We start from the raw sequence: 26,516 nt of genomic DNA, 5'->3' as shown, positions 1-26,516 counted from the left end.
CAAGGGCCTCTCCCCAGCACAGCCCAGCCGGCTCTGGCCCCACAGCTCTGCTCAGGCCAGGCTGCTCTGGCCACTGGCCCCACGGCCTCAGCCCCTGCCAAGGGCACAGCAGCAGCTGCAGCTCAGCCAGGACTCAGCCCCAGCCATGGGGGAAGGGGCTTGCCCAAGGCACAAGGAGGCTCCCTGGCTGCCCTGCTCCCCTCGGCCTCAGCTGCTGAGAGCTCTGCAGCCCCTGCTGCCATCCCATCTGCCCAAGCCAGCACAAGAGCCCCGGCCTTGGGGCCCTCCAGAGCTGCTCCTGCTCCAGGCCCAGGGCCCATCCCAGAGCTGGGGCAGCCACAAAGCTCTGCCCATTTCTGCTCATTGCTGCTCTGATGGGGATGGATCCTCAACCCCTTGGAGGTTGCTGATGAATTTTCCTACTCCAGAGGCCTCTTCTTTCTTGAGCTCTTCAGTTCAGGAATTCAGTGACAAAAGGCTCATAAATATTTGTTTAAAACTCCCAAACAAGAAATGCTGCTGGGAATAATTGAACTTTTCAATTCTTCTGTGGCTAATTAGACAGATTTCAGAAGTTAATTCAAAGTGAATACACTCTCTTGAAAACTGTGCAGGGAGAACTCTTTTGTCCTGTTTTCTTTTCCTGTTTTTTCCTGTTTAGAGATTGATATCAGCAATGTCCAATTGATGTTGATCCCCAGCACCTCCTAATGCAGTCTGAACAGATACGAAAATTAAGACCCTTTATTCTTAACAATCAATAACACTTTGTCCCCACCCCCTCCCCACCATTTCCCTCATCCAAGCCCTGCCACTCAGAGCAGCTGAAGAATGGAGTCACATCCAGGGCTGTCCCCAGGGCTCAGGACTGGGGCCAGGTCAGTGAAATCTCTTTATTGCTGATCTGGACGAGGCCATCAAGGGCACCCTCAGGCAGTTCCAGGTGAGCCCAGGCTGGGTGGGACTGTGGCTGTGCTGGAGGGCAGGAAGCTCTGCAGAGGGATCTGGACAGGCTGGAGCCATGGGCCCAGGACAATTGTATGAGGTTCACCAAGGCCAAGGGCCGGGTCCTGCCCTGGGCTCACAACCACCCCAAATCCCTGGCCGTGCCCTGCCCCTGATCCCCACAGCCTGTCCTGTTTCCTTCATCCCTGCATTGCCAGGGACTTTTTGGGACAAGGCAGCTCTGCTCTGGGGATGGAGGGAGCTCCAAGTGCAGCCGCTGGAGTGGGAACCACAACTCATCAGGTTTGTGTCCTTGGGGGTCAGGAACTGGTGAGACTCAGAGGCACAGTGTTGTAGATGTCGGCGAACCCAATGGGAAGAATGATGATGTCTAACTCCATTTCAGAAGGCTGAATGATTTCTTTATTATAATTATGTTATAATACATTAATATGCTATATAAAAGAGGATACTAAATACTACATGCTACTTTCTCTAACTATCATATCTCACTCCCCACAACTCGTGACCCTGTTCTCCAGGGTCCAGACACAGGTGGATCCGATCGGCCATCAGGCCCAAACAATCCACCATGGTCCAACCAAGTGGTCACTCTGGGTAAACAATTCCCCAAACACATTCCACAAGAGAAAAACAAGGAGCAGAAATAGAAATTTTTTTCTCTTTCATTTCTGTCTGTGCACCTCAATAAAAAATCCTGAGAGAGAGAAATGTGCTTGCCACAGCACAGAAAGTTTCTTTTCATGGCCAACAGACCACAGTTGAACAGGACACAAGTTAATAACAGTCATGCTCTTCTCTGAGCTATGTGCAACGTCCCAGCAATGTCTGATGAGTCCAGCATCCACAAATGATTTCTGTACTGAAATTAATTTTAGACAAATGTGGTTCTGTGGTAGTTATAAACACAATTAAGTTCTTGTATCAGGATGCTCGTCCTGCAGTGGGGGCAAAACAGCTCAAACAATTTCTGATTTACAAAGCAGCCAGTGGTGGATGGAGGAGCGAAGTCAGGCTGCTTTTGGGTTTTCTCCCACCAGGTGCCCCGGTGAAGAGCCTGGCTCTGTGTTCTCCATCCCCTCCTCGCTGGCACTGCCAGGCTGGGATGAGGAGCCCCTCAGCCTTCCCTGCTCCAGGCTGGACAAGCCCAGCTCCCTCAGCCACTGCTCACAGCCCAAGGGCTCCAGCCCCACCTTGGAGGCCCTTCCCTAAGCCTGCTCCAGCTGCCAGACATCTTTCCTGCCCTGGGGAAGCCAACCCAGGCCACAGGGACCTGGATAATCCACGTCCTTGATGTCCTGGTCACACAGCCCTGGCCCCTTTTCCCCGTGTCCAGCTCTGGGGTGGATCCTGTGGGACATCCTTTGGTGGAGGCTGTGGCTCCAGGTGGGCCGGGGGGATAGCGGGGGACAGGGACCCCGCTGGGCATGAACAGCATTGGAGTTAATGGGAGAAACTGTGAGAGGGAGCTGGGGCAGAGTGACCAACCCAGTGACCTCACAGAGCCCTCCTGGGATGTCACACAGCCCCTCTGTGATGTCACAGCCTGGTCTGTGACCTCAATTCACCAGATGATAAATTGTCTCCACCAGGTGAGCTCACACCTGGAGCTTGTTCTCCAAAACCCCAGGCCTATGGAAACCACACAATGCCCATTGTGTGAGAAGGGGAGCTGGAAGTTCACCAGCCTCAGTGTCCTGCCAGCTCAGCCAGGCCCATGGGAACATTGGGGTCCACGACCACCAGGGACCACCAGAGAGACCCCCAGGACAGAAGAGAGCATGGGTAAAGGGGAGGGGAAATATGTTAATGATTTTGGGGAAATGATTATCATCTGTGTGTTTAGTCCCGGGCAATCAATGAATATGTGTGCAAAATACAGAATATGAACAGAAACTTTCCTGCACTCAGCATGCTCGGCTTTGGGAGGAGCAATCCCCCGTGCATCCGGCTGAATAAAGGATGCTGCTTCTTAATGCTGCACTGATGTGAAGGAATTTTCTGTTTCACCGAATTTTTGGTAACACTCCACTCCCAAGGAAAGCTCTGTCTCCTGCTACTCACAAACAGAGAAGGGCTGGTGGCAGATGTGGGGGTCGGAGGCTGCCTGGGGCACAGTGACCATGAAATGATCAAGTTTTCAATGTTCTGTGAAAGAAGGAGGGGCAGCAACAAAACTTCCACACTGGAATTAGGAAGGGCAGACTTTGGCCTATTTAGGATGCTGATTTGGGGAGTACTGAATTAGGGACTGAATTTTAAGGGAAACAGCCCTTAAAAACAAAGGGGTCCAGGACTGATGGACACATTTCAAGAATGTAATCTTAAGGGGAAAAGAGCAGCCTGTCCCAGTGTGGCAAAAGATGAGCTGTTGAGGAAAATGACTTCCCTGGCTGCCCATGGAGCTTTTGTGGGAACTGAGGAAAAAAGGACCGGCAACTCTAGAAGGGTTTATGGATGTTGTTAGGTCATTCAGAAGGAGAAGTTGAAAGGTGAATGGTCAGTTAGAGCTTAACCTGGCCACTTCTGTGCAGAATAATTGAAAACATTTCTATAAATAAATTATTAGCAAAACCTGGGATAAGGAGAACCTCTACTCTTTATTGGATGCAGTGGAGAATAGAGTAACTAAAGATAAGGAAAAGGCTGAGCTACTTAACACCTTGTTTGTCTCAATTTTCAATATATGGACAAGCTGTCCTCAAGACAAGAGTTCTCCTGAGCTGGCAGATGGGCACAGGGAGCAGAACAGTCCCTGTAATCCAGGAGGAAGCAGCTGGTGACCTGCTGAGCCACTCAGATGCTCACAGGTGTATGGGATGGGATGGGATCCATCCTAGGGGGATGAGGGAGCTGGTGGATGAGTTCCCCAAGCTGCTCTCCATCATTTCCCATCAGTCCTGGCTCAGCAGGGAGGTGCCAGAGCACTGGAGGTGCCAGTGTGAGCCCATCCCCAAGAAGGGCTGGAAGGAGGATCTGGGGAACTCCAGGCCTGTCAGCCTGACCTCAGTGCCTGGCAAGGTTCTGGAACAGATCACCTTGAGAGCCATCACAGGGCACCCACGGGATGGCCGAGGGATCAGAGACAGCCAGCATGGATTTGAGACGGGCAGGTCCTGCCTGAGCACCTTGACCTCCTTTTATGACCAGGTGACCCACCTGTGGATGTGGGAAAGGCTGTGGATGTGTCCATCTGCACTTCAGCAAAGCCTTTGACACTGTCTCTGACAGCATTCCCTGGAAAAGCTGCAGCCCACGGCTTGGGCAGGTTCCCTCCTGGCTGGGAGATGGAAGAGCTGGCTGGAGGCTGGGCCCAGAGAGTGGTGGGGATGGTGCTGCATCCAGCTGGTGTCCAGTCCCTGCTGCTGTCCCCCAGGGTTCTGTGCTGGGCCCAGTCCTGTTTCACATCTTCACCGATGATCTGGGTGAGGGGATCGAGCCCACCATCACCAAATTTGCAGATGACACCAAGCTGGGTGTGAGTGTGGATCTGCTGGAGGGCAGGACAAGAAGACACAGCCTTGAGCTGCACCCGGGGAGGTTGAGGCTGGACAAGAGGAAGAAGTTCTTCACAGAAAGGGTGAGTGGGCATTGGAATGGGCAGGCCAGGGAGGAGGTGGCAGAGTCACTGTACCTCTGCTGTGGCACTTAGTGGCATGTCTGGGTGACAAGGCGGTATTAGAGCATTGGTTGGACTTGATGATCTCCAAGGTCTTTTCCAGCCTATTTGATTCTGTCATTCTGTGATGATTGGGACACTCTGGGGCCATTGTGACACTGCAGGGCCTCGTGTAACCAAGGGGCCACTGTGACACTCTGGGGCCTCAAGGAATCTGGAAGGCCGTTGTGACACTGTGTGACCTCGTGGAAACAAGGAGTCCATTGTGACACTGAGGGGACTTGTGGAACCACAGAGAGCATTGTGACAGTGTGGGACCTCATGTGACCATGGGGCCTTTGTGACACCCTGGGGCCCCATGGAACCAAGGGGCCACTCTGAAACTGGGGCACCAATGAGAACATTGTGACACTGAGAAGCCCCAGGGAACCAAGGAGTCCATTTGTGACATTTTGGGGCCCCATGGAAGCAAGGAGACCAGTGTGACAGTGCAGGGCCTGGTGTAACCAAAGGGATGTTGTGACACTGATGGCCCCATGAACCAAGGACATCTTTGCAGATGACACGAAGCTGGATGTCAGCTGGACAGGCTGGATCCAGGGCCCAAATCCAACAAGGTGAGGTTTAACAAGTCCAAGTGCCGGGTCCTGCACTTTGGCCACAACAACCCCTGCAGCGCTCCAGGCTGGGGAGAGAGGGGCTGGAGAGCAGCCAGGCAGAAAGGGCCCTGCAGGGACTGATGGACAGCAGGCTGGACATGAGCCAGCTGTGTGCCCAGGTGGCCAAGAAAGCCCATGGCTCCTGGCCTGGATCAGGAATGGTGTGGCCAGCAGGAGCAGAGCTGCTGTGCCAGCACTGATCTGCCCCCAGCTCTGCACACAGACATTGCTCCTGCAGCTTCAGAGAAGGCAACAAAAGGGCATCTCTGCAGAAAATTTTGCTGAGAGTTCCTTTACTTCCTTTAAAGCCACCGAGAGTGCAGCCCCTCATTGACACGGTCTGTGGCCACAGGGAAGGTGGAGAAAAACAAAATAAGAAATGGCACAAACAATGACATTTCTCTGAGGACTACATTAAAATGTAAAACAATGAAAAAGGCACTGCAAAATGAAACCAACAAGAAGTATCAAAGATGAGTTTTATTGCCAGTGATTTGCAGAAATTGGCCAGCAGTTTAATGTTCCTGAAAGCATCCAGTCATCATTCTCCTCACTGCAGCCTTGAGCTCCTGGTTCCTCAGGCTGTAGATGAGGGGGTTCAGGGCTGGAGGCATCACTGAGTACAGAACTGACAGGACCAGATCCAGGGATGGGGAGGAGATGAAGGGGGGCTTCAGGTAGGCAAACACTGCAGTGCTGACAAACAGGGAGACCACGGCCAGGTGAGGGAGGCAGGTGGAAAAGGCTTTGTGCCGTCCCTCCTCAGAAGGGATCCTCATCACAGCCCTGAAGATCTGCACATAGGAGAAAACAATGAACACGAAACAACACAACGATAAATTACCAGTAACCAGAAGAACCCAATGTTCCCTGAGGTAGGATTTGGAGCAGGAGAGCTTGAGGATCTGTGGGATTTCACAGAAGAACTGGCCCAGGGCATTGCCATGGCACAGGGGCAGGGAAAATGTATTGGCCGTGAGCAGCAGAGCATTGAGAAGGCCACTGGCCCAGGCAGCTGCTGCCATGTGGGCACAAGCTCTGCTGCCCAGGAGGGTCCCATAGTGCAGGGGTTTGCAGATGGACACGTAGCGGTCATAGCACATGATGGTCAGGAGGCAAAATTCTGTAGTAGCACAAAAAACAAAAAAAAGGATTTGGGTAGCGCACCCTGCGTAGGAGATGGTGCTGGTGCCCCAGAGGGAATTGTGCATGGCTTTGGGGACAGTGGTGCAGATGGAGCCCAGGTCGCTGAGGGCCAGGTTGAGCAGGAAGAAGAACATGGGCGTGTGCAGGTGGTGGCCGCAGGCTACGGCGCTGATGATGAGGCCGTTGCCCAGGAGGGCAGCCAGGGAGATGCCCAGCAAGAGGCAGAAGTGCAGGAGCTGCAGCTGCCGCGTCTCTGCCAGTGCCAGCAGCAGGAAGTGGCTGATGGAGCTGCTGTTGGACATTTGCTGTGGCTCCACATGGGCACCTGTTCATGGAGAAAGGACAGTGATGAGTTAGAGGAGATACCTGTAACCAAAATCAAAGCCATCTCCCATACACCCACCCCTGGAACACAAACAGACACCATTCTGTGTTCAACAGTTCTGGGGTTTTCTTTTTAAGCTCCCCCCATGTCTTTCCTGGTATTCTTGGATATCAGAAACCCTCAGCATTTCTGCTGCACTCAGGGAGAATAGAGCAAGTTCTGTGAGGCAAATTGATGAGTGGAGAGTGAGGGGAGATGGTCTGTCATTCTGACCTGCTCAGAGTTTCTCTGTGTTTAACCTTTCTCCAGGGGAGGATGATCAGCTTCCCACTTTCCTTAAAAAACCCCCAGGTACTGCTGACAGCAGATGGATCTAGCACAGCCCAGCTCCACATTTTTAGCCAAGGACTCACGTTGCTTATTTCTTCAGCCCAGCAGCATTTTCAGAGTCAGAACACCTCTGCTTTTCCCTATCAATTTGATAACTCAGAATTGCTCTAGGACAGGTTTGCACGCTGGATTGAAGCTCCCAGCTTGGACTGGAATCTCAGGGAGACTTCCAAGTGTCCTTCTGATGGCATTGGATGAAGGGAGATGCAGCTCCTTCCCTGGCTGCACTGCCAGCATTGCCTAGACCGGGCCCTGGGGACAGCTGTGTCACCCTGAGCCAGCTGTGCCCCCTGCCAGAGCCCCCAGTGCTGGGCAGCTGCTCCCAGCCCTGTGCTCTGCAGAGGGAACTGGGCCCGGGGCTGCAGAGCTGCCCCACGGCTCTGCTGCAGCTCTGCCTGCACAGGAGGGGCTGCACGCCTTGGAGCCCCGGCCCTGAGGGCAGAGGCTTGGCTGGGGGCACAGGAGGGAGGGGGCTTGTTCAGAGGGAGGGGCTGCACTGCAGGGGATCCTCTGCACATCTCTAAACACTCCCTGCCAGAGCATTTCTGGGTTTTCTTTTCTCTCCTTCCCTGATCTTCTCTCTGCTTCCTGGAGATTTTCCTCCTGCAGGTGTTTCCCTGTGCCTGATCTCTCTGTGCCAGCACTCACAGACCCCAAATCTCTGTGCACTCTCCTTGGCCTGACAGAACCCTGCCTGTTTGCAGGGCACTGGCTGGGGGCAGGTTCTGTTTGCAGCTTGGAGAAAGGAGAGCTCAGACTGAGCCTGATGGCTCCAGCAAAGGTGATGCTGCTGCTGTCCATGGACAGAGTGGCTGCAAGCACATTAGGGATCTCCTGTGAACCTATTGATCATTAAAAGTAACAGTTCTGATGTCTCAGGCATTTTCACATTTCACAGTTAATAATTAATAGTCAGTCATTAATATTTATATCCCTATCCCAGACATTCTCCAATAGAAGGAAACTGAATACAAAGTCACTGGAAATTTCCTCATTTTTATCAAAATCCTTGTCTTGGAAATATTCCATGACTGATCAGAACCCCTCAGCATGTCAGGGCTTCATGAGCATTTCACCTGCCCTGCACCAGAAATACTCAGAGTTGTACTCACAGGGTCTGTGGGCATTGGGATGTTCCAGCTTGAGGAGATCACTGCAGGAGCTGCAGCTGCATTGTCCTGCAGCCAGAGGTTCCTGTGCCAAGGGCTGGCAGTGATTCTGCCCCAGGCACTTCTCAGCACCTTCCCAGCCCTGACTGATTGAAGCTCTCTGTGCCTCTGGGCTGTGCCCGCGCTGGCTGCAGGCAGTGCCCCAGCCCTGCTGGGCTGGGAGAAGAGCTGCTCATCCAGAGAAATGTGCTTTTGAAGCTCTGCTTGCTTACCAGCATCACCCTCTGTGCCAGGAGCCCGGCCCAGCTCAGCAGCACAGACACAGCACAAGGACTTGAATGAGCCTCTGGGGCTTTGTGCTCAGGCCCTGAACATCAGGCCCTGAGAGGGAGCTGCAGAAACCTCTCCAGAACTCCAAGTCAGAATCCAACTCCAAAGTTTCTTTGACTTTTAATGGGTCGCACTGAGGGACACGACTGAGAAAGTGTCCCCAGGCCCCAGGCAGAGCAGAGAACTGGAGGCACTGATGACAGGTGGGGACAAAGAGAAGCCAAGTCTTGGTGGCCTGGGGCACAGCAGGGTCTGTGCCACCAAGGGCTGTCAGGAGACACCTTGTCCTGAGGCCCTGGGGCCTCCTGGCACAGCCCCAGCCAGGCTGGGCACTGTCAGCCCCTTGTCCTGCCCTCAGCATCCCCCCTAGCCCACATCCCAGTGGCCTCAAGGATCTGCTGGAAGGAGTCCCTGGGGAGCCTTGCTCAGCAATGGCCCTGGGGGCTCCACAATGCTCCCAGGCACTGCAGGTTTTTCAAAGGACTTTGCCTTTGGCTTTTGCCTTGCAGTCTCTGAGAGCTTTCTGCAATCATGGCCTCCAATTATCTGCTGTAATTAGTCCCTGGAGAGGCTTGGTCAGGAACAACACTCAGTGGGGCTCATTAATGCTTCAAGGTACTTCAGTTCTTTTAAGGTACTTGGTGTTTCCCTTTTGCTACAGACTCTGTGAGAGGTTTGTGCAATCATGGCCCCAATTATCTGCTTTAACGAGTCCCTTGGGAGCTTTGTACTGACACTCAGGGGGGCTTATTAATGCTTTGAGATAGTCAAAGTTTTCAAGATACTTTGGATTTTCCTTTTCACACTGAGAGGTTTTTGTGCCATTTTGAGTCTCTGAGAGGTTTTTGTGCCATCCTGGCCTCCAGTTCTCTCCTCCAAGGAGTCCATGAGGGGCCTGTGTTGGGGATGGACCTCAGTGGGTCCCATTAATGCTTTGAGACTCTTTGGGGTTTTCTTCTTGAAATGAACAGGGCTAATGCCTTTATTAATGTTCAGCTCTTTATTAAAAAGATCAGCTGGGCAGGGGGCTCGACGCAGAGCTCACCCCCGCAGTCGTAGCTTTCCCAGGCAGCCGGAAGGAAGGAGGCGCGCAGAGCCGGTCACTGGAGTCCCGAGCAGCAGGTGTCCTTTCTCCTTCCTTGTGGCACACCGGTGGCCCGAGGATGAGGAGGCGTGGCGTGCAGAGTCTGTTGCTGAAGTCCAGAACAACAGCTGTCCCCGCTCCTTCCGTGGTGGCAGCACCAGGGCTCTCTGTCTGTCTATCGCCCTGCTTCTCAGAGCCTAATATAGTATGTTCCTTCTTAGGTGATGGCGACGGTTAAAAGCCAGTCAGGGGATGTGTTTCCCTCTTCCTCAGCTAGGGCATTTATCTAGACTCCTCTATTGTGTTCAGTTTTTGATTTATATTCATTTTTATCTCCTAAAAATACTCCCATGATCCTAAGGGGTTTTTATTTGCATGTTAGTCCCAGAATGGCAGCGTGGAGGGGTGGGAGGCCAGGTAGTTTAGAGAAAACAAACAGAGCAATTAGCTAATTAGCATTTCAATATCGGTACTTGGCTAGAGTTAGTAGTTTTCTTTTAGTGTTGCCATGGGAACTAGGAAAGCCCTGCCCGCGTCTCTGGGGAACACCTGGAAACTGTTCATAACATTCTGCCTTTGACTCCTGGAAAGGTTTGTGCAATCTCCTCTCAGGCCCTGAGGTTCCAGGGCTCAGCTCCAAATGCACCACGGGGCTCATTAGGATCAAGCAACTCCTGACAAACCACGGCTCTGCCTTGATTTCCCTCTGGTCTGGGGCAGTTCATCAGGAAGTTTCTGTAGTGGTTTTGGTTCAACAATTTGAGATTTCTCGGCCAATGCATTAATTAGTGTGGTGGGTCCAGTGCTGGCTAATTACCAGTGCACTCACTAGAATATACTTACTCATTTCCTGCTCTGCGATATGATTAGGAAAAAGGCAAAGTGGGCTCAAAACTTCAAAAGGTATAAAGAAAAATTTAGAAGAGTAAGTAAAAGAAAGTGTAACAAGAATCAGAACAAAACTTTCAGAACACTTCTCTTCTCCCTACAACCTTTTCTTTCTTACTGACAATGTAAATAGACAAAACCTAAAATTTTAGTCACTTTACCACCTATTGAATAGTCTTTCTTCAGTTCACTTAGGGCGCGAGTATGTCTTTTGGGCTATGAAGACTTCTCTATAAGAAAACAGTTCTGTCATTGCTCTCAATTTCCACGAATAGCAGCCACTTTGAAAAACTGAAACTGTGAAGTCACTCCCATTTTTCACAGCTTTTCCAACAGCTGTGTTTATGGGCCATGTCAGCCTATGGGGTATTAGTTTAAAGATGAGCTGTTTAAGAGCAAAGGTTCTCTTCATCTATTTCTGAAATCATCTTCATCTCTTGGAACAGAGATCTTCTTCTTCTCTCCCTGAGGGCACAGGGTCTCATCACTCTGCTCTCTTTCAATGTTCAAACTTCTCATGGGATCACAGCTACTGCAACATTTGCTTCCTTTAGCATGGAGGCCTTTGCTGAACAAGTAATCTCCCCATACTTTTCAATGCGTTATAGGGAAAAAGAGAGTCTGATGTATCAATTCCATCCTTCTCCATGGCTTTAGCAGAGGATTTCAGCCCCAAGGTCAAGGCATCTCCTCATCCCTCCCATCTGGGACTCAACTTCCTCTTCACTGACCTCGGTGTCTTCACGTTGCTTCTCTGTGTGCCTGCACTTTGTCCTTTTCTCTCACTGGAGGGAGGATGGAAGCACGGGAAGAGTCAATATCTCAGGCGGGGCCTGCAGATGGTTGCGTGAGCCCAGCCGGGCTGGGTCCTTGCGGCCGGAGCTGTTTTCCCATGGAGGTTTGTGCAGCGGCTGCGCTGGGGCTGTGTCAGGCTGGGCGGCGCTGGGGGCAGGGCCAGGATCTCAGCAGCCAGGCCAGAGCAGAGCAGCAGCACGGCCGGGGCCGATGGCTTCTCCTGGCCCTGCCCGCTGGTTGCGGGCCAAGCCCAAGGGCGGCAGAAGCTTGGCCCAGCCGGCCCGGCCCGGGGCTGCTCCTGGGGCCCGGCGGATCCTGGCTGGGCCCGGGCTGGCGGCAGGGCAGGGCTCGGCAGCGGCCAGATGTCAGCAAGCGCAGCCACGGCCCGGCCCGGCCTCGGCCCCGCGGCCTCCCCTCCCCTGCCCGGCAGCCGATGGGGCCTGGCGGGCTCCCTGGGAAGGGGCCCGGCCCCACGGCAGGAGCCGCCCGGCCCGCCCCGGCCCAGACGGGGGCTGGGCTGGCCTTGGCACCTCTGTGCTGGCCAGAAGGGAAAGAGACCCAGCCAGGCTTCTTCCTCTTAAACTTGTGTCTTCACAGAGGTGTTCCTTAGTTCCTTAAGTTTAGGAGATTGTCACCTGTCATAGATAATTACTGATTGTTTTTTGTCAGACACGGAGGAAACTACTAAACAGCTTCTCTCAGGACATCACTTGTGTGATGCAAAACCAACACAACAGCACAGAGCACTGAGCTCCTTTGTCCATATGTAGTGGTCGTGTCCCCAAGGCCCCAAAACCCCACCTTGGGAGATCTCTGGGTGCTCTCCAAGGTGTTTTCAAATGAAAACATTCAGTTCATAGTCTAAGAAAATCACCTGAGGACAGGGCCGGCATGACCTGTCTGTCTTGGCTACTTTTGTCAGGGAGCAATCCTTGGATATACGGAATTTGGGAGGCCAAATTCTAATTTTGGCAATGGTCCCTTGGCAAGAAGGGTGTTTTTTTCCACAGCAAGGAAAGAACCAAGCCCCAATGTTTCAGGGGCAGATGAGAGGTGACCACCAGAGGCCAAGGCCAGCCAGAGCTGGCAGGTTTTGTTCTGAGAGATACCCTTAGAAATAGGAAATTTTTTAGGGAGGGTACCAATTTTAGCAATGGGCATCAGAAAAGAGGGACAGTTCTCTTCCACAGCAGGGAAAACACGGAGCCCCAGTGCTGCAGGAGCTGATGAGAGGCAGCCCTTGGCATTCCAAGATCAGCCAGACCTGTCAGGTGGCCCATGGGAGGCCAAGCCAGCCAGACCTGTTCCATGTTCCCTCGGTTCCATGGGGCCCCACAGTGTCCCAATGGTCCCTTGCTTCCAGGAGGCCCTGAGGTGTCACAATGCCCCCTTGGTGACACGAGGGCCTGAAGGGTCCACATGGTCTCCATGGTTCCATCAGGCCCCACAAAGTCAGAATGGTCTCTGGGTCCATGAAGCCCCGCTGTGTCACCATGGCCCCTTGGTTCCATGGGCTCCAGTGGTGCCACAATGATCCCCTTGGTTCCATGAGGTCCCCACAGTGTCACAGGGATCTCCATGGGAAGGAAAGAACCGAGCCCCAGTGTGGCAGGGGCAGCCACCAGAGGCCAAGGCCAGTCAGATTTGACGGTACTGGCAGATTTTGGCTGGGAACAGCCCTTGGCTATAGGGAATTTTAGAGCTGGAATCCCAATTTCAGACATGGACACTTGGAGGAGGAGGACATTTCTGTTCCATAGGAAGGAAAGCACAGAAGACCAGTGTTTGAGGGGCAGATGAAAGGCGGCCACCAGAGGCCTAGGCCAGCCAGACCTCTCTGTCCTGGTAGCTTTTGTCTGAAAGCAACCCTTGGATGTAGGGAATTTTGTGGGTGGAACCGCACTTTCGGCCACTTCTCTGTAGATAAGAAGGACGGTTCTTTTCCATAGGAAGGAAAGCATCAAGCCCCAGTGTTTCAAGGCAGTTGAGAGGCAGCTCTCAAGAGGCCAAAGACAGCCAGACCTGTCTGTCCTGGCTGCTTTCACTAAGGAGCTTTTCTTGGATGTATGGAGTTTTGGAGGTGGAATCCCAGTTTTGGCCATGGGTGCCTGGTCAGGATGGAGGTTTTTTTCCTATAGGAAAGATAAGTGTGAAGTCCAAGTGTTCTGGAAGAAGATGAGAGGTGGCCATACTTAGGCCAAGCCAGCCAGACCTGTCTCTCCTGGCACCTTTCATCTAGTGGGTATCCTTGGACACAGGGCATTTTGGAGGTGGAATCTCAATTTTGGCGATGGGCACCTGTACAGGAAGATGAGTTCTTTTCATTAGGAAGGAAAGCACAGAGCCCCAGTGTTTCAGGGACAAATGAGTGCCAACCCTCAGGAAGGCAAAGCCAGCCAGACTTGTCAGTCCTGGCATCTTTTGTCTGGGAGCTGTCCTTGGATATAGGGAATTCTGGAGGTAGATGCCTAATATTAGCCATGGGTGCCTGGTTGAGATGGATGTTTTTTCCCATAAGAAAGAAAAGCACATGGTCCCAGTCTTTGAAAGGCAGATGAGAGGTGGCCCCTGGGTGGCCAAGACCTGTCTCTCCTGGCAGATTTCATCTGGGAACAATCCTTGCATACAAGGAAACTTGGAGAAGGAATCCTACTTTTGGCCATAGGCCCCTGGAGAAGGACAGTTCTCTCCCATAGGAAGGAAAGCCCAGAGCCCCAGTGCTTCAGGGCAGGTGAGAAGCAGCCCTCGACATGCCAAGGTCAGCCAGACCTGTCAGGTGGTCTCCAGGAGGCCCAGCCAGCCAGACCTGTTCCATGTTCCCTTGGTTTCGTGGGACCCCACAGTGTCCCAATGGTCTCCTTGGTTCCATGAGGCCCTGGAGTGTCACAATGTCCCCCTTGCTTCTGCAGTGTCACAATGGCCCCGTGCTTCCATGAGGCCTTGCAATGTCACAATGGCTTTGTGGTTCCACAAAGCCCTGATGTGTCACAATGGCCCCTCGGCTCCATGCGCCCTCGCTGTGTCACAATGGCTCCTCTGTGACACTGCGGCTCCACAAGGTCACCATGGACCCTTGGTTCCTTGGGGCACCCGAGTTCCACAATGGTCTCCTTGATTCCATGAGGGACCACAGTGTCACAATGGCCCCTTGGTTCCATGAGGTTCCGCAGTGTCACCGTGGTGTCCTTGGACCCGCATTGTCACAACTGACCTGTGGTGATCACATATCCTCTGAACAGAGAGAGAGCTCTCCCAGGATTTTCCTGGGAAGCTGTGAGAAAGCTCAGAGAAAAGAATGGGAAACAATTCTTATCTTCACTTGCTGCACCTGTTGTTGTGCACATGTGGAATGTGTTATGGAGATTTGTTTACCAAAGGGTGATTTCTTAATTGGCCAATGGTGACGGTGTTTGGATTTCAATTAACCAATCTGGTCTGTCTGTATCAGATTGTCTGCAAGAGCAATGAGTGTTTCTTAGTAGTAGAGTATAGTATAATAGAATAAAGTGATTGATCAGCCTTCTGGAATCATGGAGTCAATGCTAATTATCACCACTCTGGGGACGCCCTGCTATGATAGTTATCCAAGTCAATCTTCCCTTACCTCTGAATGCTAAATAGAATAGGCTTAACAGGCACATCAGCAACACCAACCACTGTAGACCCAATGAGCTGGCTGACGGGTTGGGAGAAAATTTCCCCCTGTGTCATTTCCTCACAGTGGGCACCATTATTAAAGTAATTCCAAACACATACAGTTAGTGTGTGGCAGCCTCGAATCCATGTGCCCACAGTCCAGAGGAAATTAAAAATCCATAAATTCCTCACCACATTAACCCATCAAACAAACTGGATAGCAGCCACAGTAGCCATAGTTCTAGGATGGGAAAAATGTAGCCACAACCATGTGCCACCCAAAGCAGGGTGAGGTAGACCACATGGTGACACCTAACAAAGTTTCTATATCCAGTACACACACAAAAAAAATATTTTATGTTATTAAAGAATTGTTATTCTCATTTTACCCTTTTTCTCTCAATGCCCTCGGGCTGCACATTGGGCGCCAAAATTGTTCTTGGTTTACAAGACAGGTGTCTGCTAGGGAAGGCAGAAAAAAGCCTCCTGTGGAATGGACAATGTAAACCCCCTCCCTCCAAATTATTAGAATTGTGAAATCAAGGGGCTCTCAGGCAAAGATGTGGGAATAGCAATAACAGTTCTTCACTAGTGTGTACAATAAAGCAAACAAACAGCAGCACCTCCGGCACTGGCAGCAAACAGAACAGGAGCCCAGTGCAGCCTTTCGGCCGCGGCACTTTCCCTGCGGTGCAGCTCCGGGCACGGCCGGCAGGGGCGCTGGTGGCTCCCGGGGGCAGGGCAGGTGCGGTGATCCCCGCGCGGCTGCAGGGGGCGCTCCGGCGCGGGCTCGGGGAGCACGCGGCCATGGCGGCTTTGTCCCAAGGCGGGAAGGGCTGGAAGAAGGCTCCGCTTCACAAACCCTGGGGGCAGCCGGCTCCGGGGCCCCAGCAGGACTCTGGGAAAGCAGCAAGCTGGGCCGGCAGGATGTCTCAGCAGGCAGGGGGTGAGGGGCTCCCAGCAGGGCAGGGAGAGCCGAGCTCAGGATCCCGGGCACCCGAGCAGACGGGGATAGGTCTCTCTTTTAGTGGGGCAGGTGTTAATAAGGTCCCAGTTTAGGGGCTGTTCTCACGAGCAGAGGCTCACCCCGTGACAGAGGAAGCAGCTCTGGGCCGGGCTCCGTCAGCAGCAGTGGAAACTCCCTTTCCCAAGAGGAGAGGAGGGAACCATGCTGTTTTCAAAGGCACTTAGGGTCAGACAACAGTGCCCTGATCTTACTGAGCCAAAATGATGTCACAATCTGGTTAATAAAATTGTTAGAGAGAGGCCTCTGCCCCAGTTAAGGTGCTAATGATACCAAATCCCAAGTGGATTTTATTGAATAGGAAATTTCAGGTAGAGAGAGAGATGGAAAGAAAGAGCAAAGTGGGGAGAGCAAGGGAGTGACAGAGGGACAGAGACCTCCCCTGGGGCAGGGCAAGTGTGCCATTGTCCCCTGTGTGCGGGGCCTTCCCAGGGTGGGGGTTTTACACCTCAGCCAGTTTGGGTAAGGGGGGTGGTGTTCACCCCCCACCCCGAGCTGGAATTGCCTCACTGTTTCAGGTGACAATGTAAGATGTAACCAAAAGTGTGTTTTCAGTCACCATCTTCATGAACTGTGATAAACAGGTGGGGCAGTGTTCTTTATCTCTGCCAGGACTCAGCCCTGATAACGCCCTCCAGGGGCCATCTTCTGTTAATGGGCCATTGAGTGTCACTGCAGGACTGATAAAATTACATCATCCCATTGTGGGATGCTCCGCCCAGGGGGAGGAACCAAGCATTCCTACCTGGATATAATCTCACCCTTGCAACACCAGGACCACCTTGCCTAATGGATTCCCAGAGGACAAGAGCTCCATCAGCACCACTGGACCTTCAGAGGAAGACCAGACCCTTCTACAGGATCCCTGCTTTGACAGAATCACGTTCATCACTCCAACAGGACTGCAGCCACCATTTCATCAGACTGCTACCACCACCCTGCCCAACGGGGTGTCAGGTTATATCCTGACTCTGTCAGATTAAGCCAGTGTTTCTGGATCATTGCCTTGATCCTAATTTTCTCATTAAATTGTAATTCTGGCATAAATTCTCCCCTTGCTTTGCTCCAAACCAGTACAAAACTCAATGTGCGCACCATTTGTTTTCTTTCCAGAACAGAATTTCCCATCCCCAAACTTTTGCCACATGGAGGAGGAGGCTGCAAGGACGAGGAAGGAGCCCTGGGACACCCAGGCAGGTGAGGAGGAAGTCAGTGCCCCTTTCCCCCTCTCTCCTGCTCCATCTCCCCCATGTCCTCCACGGCCCCTGGCTGCACGACAGCCCCGCTGCCAACGCCATCCTGCCGGGGACGCACTGGGGGGATCTCCTTCCCCTTCCCTCTGGCACGGAGGCAAATCCCATCCTCTCCTTGTCCTTCCCCCCCCAGAGGAGGAGATGAGGATGGAGACCAGGGAGGACAAATCCCCACAGCAGAACCTCATGGCAGAGGCCATTTTGAGCCGCTCCACAGTGCAGAAATCCAACGGGGAGGAAAATCCCCAGAGATCCCACAGTAGGAGGGGCTGCAAACCCAGCCCAGGGTGCTCTGAGGAGGAAAGACCCACCCTGGGCCAGGAAGGTGGACAGAGCTCCAGCCAGAGCTCAGAGCTGGTGGTCCATGAGCAGCTCTATGATGGGGAGAAGCCCCACAAGTGCTTGGAGTGTGGGAAGAGCTTCAGGCGGAGCAACACCCTGATCTGCCACCAGATGATCCACACCGGGGAATGGCCCTACAAGTGTGGGGAGTGTGGGAAGGGCTTCAGCTGCAGCTCTGCACTTGTCATCCACCAACGCATCCACACTGGGGAGAGACCCTTTGAGTGTGGGGAATGTGGGAAGAGCTTCAGCCGAAGGTCCCACTTGATCAGCCACCAGATCATCCACACTGGGGAAAGGCCATACATGTGTGAGCAATGTGGGAAGGGCTTCAGCCAGAGGTCCAAACTGATCATCCACCAAATGGTCCACACTGGAGAGAGGCCCTACGAGTGTGCCCAGTGTCTGAAGAGGTTTCACACCAGCTCCACTCTCCTCCTGCACCAGCAGATTCACACAGATGAGAGGCCCTTCCTCTGCCCTGACTGCGGGAAGGGCTTCAAGCACAACTCCACCCTCGTCAAGGACCGGCGCATCCACACCGGGGAGAGGCCCTACGAGTGTGGGGAATGTGGGATGAGCTTCAGCCAGAGCTCAAGCCTGATCTGCCACCAGAGGACCCACACTGGGGAGAGGCCCTACGAGTGTCCCCAGTGTCTGAAGAGGTTTCAGACCACCTCGCATCTCCTCCTGCACCAGCGGATTCACACCGAGGAGAGGCCCTTCCTCTGCCCTGACTGCGGGAAGGGCTTCAAGCGCAACTCCCACCTCATCAGGCACCGGCGCGTCCACACCGGGGAGAGGCCCTACGAGTGTGGGGAATGTGGGATGAGCTTCAGCCAGAGCTCAAGCCTGATCTGCCATCAGAGGACCCACACCGGGGAGAGGTCCTACGAGTGTCCCCAGTGTGGGAAGAGCTTCTCCAGCAGCTCTGCCTTGACCCGACACCAGCAGACCCACCGGTAAGGGAAGCCCTGCAAGTGCCCCAATGGCAGGAAGAGCTTTGTGCACTGCTCCAACTCCATCCCCCATGGGAGGACCCACGTTGGTCAGAGCCCTGGTGACCCACATTCCCTGTGATCCATGTTGGAAAGACACCTAGCTGGTTATCCTTTTGGTATGGCCCTAATATTTGTCTGATCTATCTTCATCCCTTAAAAACACCTGAAATAGGACCAAAAAGAAAGAAATTTGTCAGAGATGTCTAAAGTCTCACCATTTCACAGCTAATTGAAGGGGAATTTATAGTTTGGGGACATATTATGGAAGATTTGTTGGTCCTTGGGGGATTTTGGGCAGTGTTCTTCATCTCTCTGCATTCCAAACAACAAACAACAGTCCCACTGAAAACAACGCAATCTTACCCCAAAAAAGTCTCAATCCCATCTAAAAATGGCTTGTTCCCACCTCAAAAAAACTCAATCCCCTGCCAAAATTACTCAATTCCTCAGCCTCTAGGGTGAGATGGGGTTGGAAGAAGATTGGGAGAAATGGGATCCAAATTTGGAGAAGTGGGATTGGGGTTTAGTGGGACTGGGGGGTTGGGATGTATTTTAGCAGTAAATAAAATTTTCAGAATTATTTATTCCTGTCCCATTCATTTTCCATCAGTTCTGATTTGTTTTCCCGAGTGCCGCCTTCTCAGCTGTTTGTGTTTGTGTCCTCTTTTCTCTCCTGCCTTTCTCTGCCTGCTCTGTTTCTCTCTCAGTGTCTCCCTTGACCCAGGGCAGCTCCCACCAAAGGCCCTGCCCTGATTTCATTCCCAATCCAGGAGCTACAACCACCATGGGTGAAATTATGAAGGCTGGCAGTGAAATGTCACTGTAGGATCTTGCTGCAGTTGGCTTCTGGCCCCTTCTTAAGAGCTTTGCCTTCAAGGGCAGGAAGATCTTTTCCTGGCTGGGAACTGGAATTCCAGCCCCTGGGAGCGTGTGCCATGGATGCCAGAGGGGCATTCCCGAGGCTCCCAGGGTGCTGCTCCTGCCGTGCCTCCCAAGGAGCTGTGCAGGGCCCGGGGACAAGGTGCAGCAGCTGTGTTGGTTCTGTATTGCCACAAGGGCCCCTGGTTCCATGAGTTTCCGCACTGCCAACAGCGGTTCCTGGGTTCCCGTGGTGCCCTGCTGTGTCACCATGGATATTTGGTGGCATGAAGTTCCTCAGTGTCACAATGGCCTACCTGGCTCCATGAGCTTCCGCAGTGTCCAAATGGCCTCCTTGGATGGGCAGTGTCACCATGGGCCATTGGCTCCATGCAGCCCTGCTGGGTCACCATGGGCTCCTTGGTTCCATGAGGTTCTGGGGGTGTCTCCATGGTCTCCTTGGATCCACAGTGTCACAATGGACCACTGGATCCACGTGGCCCTGCTGTGTCACCATGGCCCCTTGCTTCCATGGGACCCCAGGGTCACAATTGACTCCTTGCTTCCACGTCACCCCCCAGTGCCAAAATGGCCCCTTCGTTCCATGGGGAACACAAAAGATTTATAGAAACATTAAGCAAATCCTGCTTAACACAGCTGGGAACATCTGTTTGCATTCAAAAGAGAGCTTAAAGGTGAGGATGGCACCAGCAGCTTCCATCTGCAACAGAGATCCAGGGAAAGGACAGGGACAGAGAATTCAGCTGGGAGACTCAGAGAATTCTGCTTCCAGAGATCATTTCTGGTCACACTGTCTCTTGTAGAAAGGTGACATCATTCCAGGCAGCCTGTACTGAGCAGGTGCTTCCTGAGTGGGGTTTGTTGTGTAGGATAACCTGCTCAGGCTTTTCCATTCTTTCCTTCCCAAGAGGAAAACTTCTCCTGGGCCTGTGTGCAGGCAGAGCCCTGAGGAGAGCAGGTGGGACACGGTGCAGTGGGCTGGGACATGGAGCTGCAGAGCTCAGGGACAAGGTTCTGCTGCAGGGCACAGGGATGTCAGTGCCAGGTGGGCCATGTCAGACATGGTGAGGCTGGGGCTGAGGAGCAGCTTGTCCAAACAGGGTCAGCCCTCAAAGGGCTCATTCTTCCCCATGCCCAGACCTCCTAAGGAGACATTCAGCATCAAGATCACCTGGGGAATGCTTCTATCAGCTCTTCTCTGAACTGGAAAATAAAAAATACTCACTTGATTAAAGAAAAGAAGTCATGAGGTTTACTTTGAAATCTTCCTCCTTAACAGAACTCCAAACTGACTCCAATAAGCTGCACAAGCCCTGGAGACTTGAAGATTTGGATTTGGGGCTGAGTCCAGGACCCTCAGGCACTGAGAGAAGGGTGAAGAAGCTGCTCAAGGATTCAGAAGCAAAACTCCAAGTCCCTTGGAGCATCACTGGGCCCCACTGAGGGCAGGCACTGCCAAAGGCTCCCCAGGGACTGGTGAGAGCAGATCCTTGAGGCCAGGACTGCAGGGAGCCAAAGGCTCAGAGCAGGGAACTGCAATGCTGAGCAAGGCCTGGGCTGGCTGGGGGAAGCAGAAAGGCCAAGCCCTGAGCCCAGCCTGGCACAGCAGGGCCTGTCCCTCACGGGTGGCTCGGGGCTGTTTGTGGGGCAGTGGGATGTGAGGGGCAGCAAGGACAAATGTCACAAACCTGTGTGACACTCCAGATCCTCATGGAACCAAGGGGCCAGTGTGACACTGTGGGAAGTTGTGGAACCAAGGGATCACTGTGGCACTATTGGGCCCATGGAACCAAGGGGCCAGTGTGACACTGTGGGGCCTCATGGAAACAAGAGGCCATTGTGAGCCTGCAGGGCTGTAACACCCCAGAACACTGAAATGCTGGGGGTCACCAAAGGCTCCTTTACTTGAGTTTGGTGCACAGGAGAAACACCAACCAGATATTCTCACCATGGCCAGATGCAAAGAATATTCTTGGTAGGAAGGGAGTCACAAGCATCATCTAGTCCAGCTCTTAAGTGAATGGCCCACACAGGGATTGAACCCACATCCTCAGTGATACCAGCACCATGCTCTAACCAACGGAGCTAAGAGGTCAAAATGACACAAAATTTTACTGGCAAAATATGGACAATCTAGGAACTTGAGCAAAGATATAACACAACATCCACTTCAACATAAACCTCTTATCATAGCATTAACTTCATTAACTTAGCCCATTTAACCTAAAAACATTTAAGCCTTAAGATGATAAGTTACCCAAAAATGTTCCAGGTAAGTAGGATTAGAAGAGGAAGAAGAAATGGAGAACAGCAGAAAGGCAGAAGATCTGTAGAAAGAGGCACACACAGGCACCAGCTGCTCAGGTTCCAGCATCGCCAACAGAGGAACCCCAGGAGAAGGCAGGATCCAGACCATGGGCTGGCCTCGAGCTCCGGCTTTTAACCCCCTGGGCCTCCATGGGCCCGCCCCTGGGGTGGGACTGCCAGTTGATTGCCCAATCAGAGTCAGGGTAGGCACCAGCTGCTGTGTGATTGATTGACAGCTCAGCCAATCAGAGCTGGGTTAGCACCACCCCCTACTGTGTGATTGATTGACAGCTCAGCCAATCAGAGCTGGCTTAGCACAACCCCTGCTGTGTGATTGATTGACAGCTCAGCCAATCAGAGCTGGGTTAGCACCACCCCTGCTGTGTGATTGATTGACAGCTCAGCCAATCAGAGCTGGGTTGGCACCGCCCCTGCTCTGTGATTGACAGCTGTGCCAGGCCAGGGCTGGGGGCGGGGCTCTGTCCCACCACAAACCAAGGCCTGACCCTGCCCTGGCCCCACACGGGCATTCCGAGCATCCCAAGGGGTCTGGGGACATCGATCTCATCCAGACTCTGACAGCGACACGGTGACACTGGGGAACCTCATGGAGCCGTGGGTCAGTTGTGACAATGCAGGTCCAAGGACACCAAGGTGATGCTGTGGAACCTCATGGAACCAAGGGGCCATTGTGACACTGTGCTGCCTCATGGAATCAAGGAGACCATTGTGGAACTCGGGGGCCCCAAGGAACCAAGGGTCCATGGTGACCTTGTGCAGCCCGCAGTGTCACAGAGGAGCCGTTGTGACACAGCGAGGGCGCACGGAGCCGAGGGGCCATTGTGACACATCAGGGCTTTGTGGAACCACAAAGCCATTGTGACATTGCAAGGCCTCATGGAAGCACAGGGCCATTGTGACACTGCAGAAGCAAGGGGGACATTGTGACACTCCAGGGCCTCATGGAACCAAGGAGACCATGGTGACACTGTGGGGTCCCACGAAACCAAGGAACATGGAACAGATGTGGCCGGCTGGGCCTCCTGGGGACCACCTCTCATCTGCCTTTGAGACACTGGGACCATGTGCTTTTCTTTCTTATGGGAAAAAAACAGCCATCTCCCCCAGGCACCCATGGCCAATATTGGGGAACTGCGTCCAGAATTCCCTATATCCAAGGGTTCATCCCAGACAAATTCTGCCAGTACCATCAAGTCTGGCTGGCCTTGGCCTCTGGTGGCTGCCCCTGCCACACTAGGGCTTGGTTCTTTCCTTCCCATGGAGATCCCTGTGACACTGTGGGCACCTCATGGAACCAAGGGGATCATTGTGGCACCACTGGAGCCCATGGAACCAAGGGGCCATGGTGACACAGCGGGGCTTCATGGACCCAGAGACCATTCTGACTCTGTGGGGCCTGATGGAACCATGGAGACCATGAGGACCCTTCAGGGCCTCGTGTCACCAAGGGAGCATTGTGACACCTCAGGGCCTCCTGGGAGCAAGGGACCATTGGGACACTGTGGGGCCCCATGGAACCGAGGGAACATGGAACAGGTCTGGCTGGCTTGGCCTCCCAGGGGCCACCTGACAGGTCTGGCGGATGCTGGAATGCGAAGTGATGCCTCTCGTCAGCTCCTGAAGCACTGGGGCTCCATGCTTTCCTTGCTATGGAAAAGAACTGTCCCTCTTTTCAGATGCCCATAGCTAAAATTGGTACCCTCTCTAAAAAATTTCCTATTTTTAAGGGTATCTCTCAGAACAAAACCTGCCAGCTCTGGCTGGGCTTGGCCTCTGGTGGTCACCTCTCATCTACCCCTGAAAAACTGAGGCTCTGTTCCTTCCTTGCTATGGAAAAAAAAACAGCCTTCTTGCCAAGGGACCATGGCCAAAATTAGAATTTGGCTTCCCAAATTCTGTAAATCGATGACTTGCTCCCAGACAAAAGTAGCCAGGACAGACAGGTCAGGCTGGCCCAGTAATCTGGTGATTTTCTTAGACTATGAGCTGAATGTTTTCATTTGAAAACACCTTGGAGAGCACCCAGAGATCTCCCAAGGTGGGATTTTGAGGCCTAAGGCTCATGACCACTACATATGGACAAAGGAGCTCTGTGCTCTGTGCTGTCGTGGTGGTTTTGCATCACGGAAGTGATGTCCTGAGAGAAGCTGCTAGCAGTTTCCTCCGTGTCTGACAAAAAAACCAATCAGGAATTAGCTTTGAGAGCTGACAATCTGTTAAACCACTAAGGAAACTGCAAACACCTCTGTGAAGACACAAGTTAAAGAGGAAGAAGCCTGGCTGGGTCTCTTTCCCTTCTGGGCAGCAAAGAGGTGCCAAGGCCGGGCCAGCCCCCGTCTGGGCCGGGGCGGGCCGGGCGGCTCCTGCCGTGGGGCCGGGCCCCTTCCCAGGGAGCCCGCCAGGCCCCATCGGCTGCCGGGCAGGGGAGGGGAGGCCGCGGGGCCGAGGCCGGGCCGGGCCGTGGCTGCGCTTGCTGACATCTGGCCGCTGCCGAGCCCTGCCCCGCCGCCAGCCCGGGCCCAGCCAGGATCCGCCAGGCCCCAGGAGCAGCCCCGGGCCGGGCCGGCTGGGCCAAGCTTCTGCCGCCCTTGGGCTTGGCCCGCAACCAGCGGGCAGGGCCAGGAGAAGCCATCGGCCCCGGCCGTGCTGCTGCTCTGCTCTGGCCTGGCTGCTGAGATCCTGGCCCTGCCCCCAGCGCCGCCCAGCCTGACACAGCCCCAGCGCAGCCGCTGCACAAACCTCCATGGGAAAACAGCTCCGGCCGCAAGGACCCAGCCCGGCCGGGCTCACGCAACCATCTGCAGGCCCCGCCTCAGATATTGACTCTTCCCGTGCTTCCATCCTCCCTCCAGTGAGAGAAAAGGACAAAGTGCAGGCACACACAGGAGCAACGTGAAGACACTGAGGTCAGTGAAGAGGAAGTTGTGTCCCAGATGGGAGGGATGAGGAGATGTCTTGATCTTGGGGCTGAAATCCTCTGGTAAAGCTATGGAGAAGGATGGAATTGATACATCAGACTCTCTTTTTCCCTATAACGCATTGAAAAGTATGAGGAGATGACTTGTTCAGAAAAGGCCTCCATGCTAAAGTAACCAAATGTTGAAGTACCTGTGATCCCATGAGGAGTCTGAACAGAGAAAGAGAGAAGAGTGATGAGACCCTGTGCCCTCAGGGAGAGAAGAAGAAGACCTCTGTTCCCAGAGATGAAGATGATTTCATAAATAGATGAAGAGAACCTTTGCGCTTAAACAGCTCATCTTTAATACCCCATAAGTTGGCATGGCCCATAAACATAGCTGTGGGAAAAGCTGTGAAAAAATGGGAGGGACTTGATGATTTCAGTTTTTCTGAGTGGCTGCTATTTGTGGAAATTGAGAGCCACAAGAGAACTGTTTTCTTGTGGAGAAGTCTCCACGGCATGAAAGAGAGACACCTCTCCCTAAGTGAATTGAAGAAAGACTATTCTAGAGGTGGAAAACTGACTGAAAATTTTAGATTTTGTCTCCTTACATTGTCAGTAAGAGTTGTAGGGAGAAGTGTTCTGAAAGTTTTGTTCTGATTCTTATTACTCTTTCTTTTACTGACTATTGTAAACTTTTCTTTATACCCTTTTAAAGTTTTGAGCCCACTTTGCCTTTCTCCTAATCCTGTCTCACAGCAGGAAATGCGTAAGTATATTCTTGTGAGTGCATTGATAATTAGCCAACACTGAACCCACCACACTAATTGATGCATTGGCCGAGAAACCTCAAACTGGCGAACCAAAACCACTACAGAAACTTCCTGATGAACAGTAGTAGAGCAGAGGGAAATCAAGGCAGAGCCATGGTTTGTCAGGACTTGCTTGATCCTAATGAGCTCCGTGGTGCATTTGGAGCTGAGCCCTGGAACCTCAGGGCCTGAGAGGAGATTGCACAAACCTTTCCAGGAGTCAAAGCCAGAAGAAAACCCCAAAGTGTCTCAAAGCATTAATGGGTGCCACTGAGGTCCATCCCCAACACAGGCTCCTCATGGACACCTTGAAAGAGAGAATTGGAGGCCAGGATGGCACAAAAACCTCTCAGAGACTCAAAATGGCACAAAAACCTCTCAGTGTGGAAAGGAAAATCCAATGTACCTTAAAAACCTTGAGTATCTCAAAGTATTAATGATCCCCACTGAGTGTCAGTGCAAAGCTCTCAAGGGACTCGTTAAAGCAGATAATTGGGCCATGATTGTACAAACCTCTCACAGAGTCTGTAGCAAAAGAGAAACACCAAGTACCTTAAAATAACTGAAGTACCTTGAAGCATTAATGAGCCCCACTGAGTGTTGTTCCTGACAAAGCCTCTCCAGGGACTAATTACAGCAGATAATTGGAGGCCATGATTGCACAAAGCTCTCAGGGACTCCAAGGCAAAAGCCAAAGCCAAAGTCTTTTGAAAAACCTGCAGTCCCTGGGAGCATTGTGGAGCCCCCAGGGCCATTGCTGAGCAAGGCTCCCCAGGGACTCCTTCCAGCAGATCCTTGAGGCCACTGGGATGTGGGCTAGGGGGGGATGCTGAGGGCAGGACAAGGGGCTGACAGTGGCCAGCCTGGCTGGGGCTGTGCCAGGAGGCCCCAGGGCCTCAGGACAAGGTGTCTCCTGACAGCCCTTGGTGGCACAGACCCTGCTGTGCCCCAGGCCACCAAGACTTGGCTTCTCTTTGTCCCCACCTGTCATCAGTGCCTCCTGTTCTCTGCTCTGCCTGGGGCCTGGGGAC

General features: G+C 53.0%; 3 protein-coding genes, 1 long non-coding RNA gene and 1 pseudogene across 4 annotated transcripts; 1 reads left to right on the top strand and 4 right to left on the bottom strand.

The window, feature by feature from the left end:
* Nucleotides 1-26,516, bottom strand: part of LOC128782904 (zinc finger protein 271-like) — a 510,341-nt pseudogene that overhangs the window by 332,789 nt on the left and 151,036 nt on the right.
* On the bottom strand, nt 5,748-7,948 carry LOC128782956 (olfactory receptor 14J1-like). The gene has a single exon (XM_053933534.1). The coding sequence runs from the start codon at nt 6,690-6,692 to the stop codon at nt 5,760-5,762; it is 933 nt and encodes a 310-aa protein (XP_053789509.1). The 5' UTR covers nt 6,693-7,948; the 3' UTR covers nt 5,748-5,759.
* Nucleotides 8,687-14,408, bottom strand: LOC128782952 (uncharacterized). The gene is made up of 2 exons (XM_053933524.1): nt 10,196-14,408; nt 8,687-9,498 (listed from the first exon to the last, which is right to left on the bottom strand). Exon 1 carries the CDS (start codon nt 13,411-13,413, stop codon nt 12,472-12,474), a length of 942 nt encoding a protein of 313 aa, XP_053789499.1. The 5' UTR covers nt 13,414-14,408; the 3' UTR covers nt 8,687-9,498; nt 10,196-12,471.
* LOC128782917 (zinc finger protein 883-like) lies at nt 15,683-18,651 on the top strand. The gene is made up of 2 exons (XM_053933441.1): nt 15,683-17,168; nt 17,358-18,651. The coding sequence occupies exons 1-2, from the start codon at nt 17,057-17,059 to the stop codon at nt 18,530-18,532; spliced, it is 1,287 nt and encodes a 428-aa protein (XP_053789416.1). The 5' UTR covers nt 15,683-17,056; the 3' UTR covers nt 18,533-18,651.
* Nucleotides 18,670-21,149, bottom strand: LOC128782986 (uncharacterized). The gene is made up of 3 exons (XR_008428935.1): nt 21,135-21,149; nt 19,743-20,649; nt 18,670-18,730 (listed from the first exon to the last, which is right to left on the bottom strand). It is a non-coding gene; the product is annotated as an uncharacterized LOC128782986 (long non-coding RNA).

Source organism: Vidua chalybeata, assembly GCF_026979565.1.
Source record: "Vidua chalybeata isolate OUT-0048 chromosome W unlocalized genomic scaffold, bVidCha1 merged haplotype SUPER_W_unloc_5, whole genome shotgun sequence".
Lineage (NCBI taxonomy): Eukaryota > Metazoa > Chordata > Aves > Passeriformes > Viduidae > Vidua > Vidua chalybeata.
Note: the sequence above shows the minus strand (reverse complement) of the source record. Positions and strands in the feature narration are given on the sequence as shown.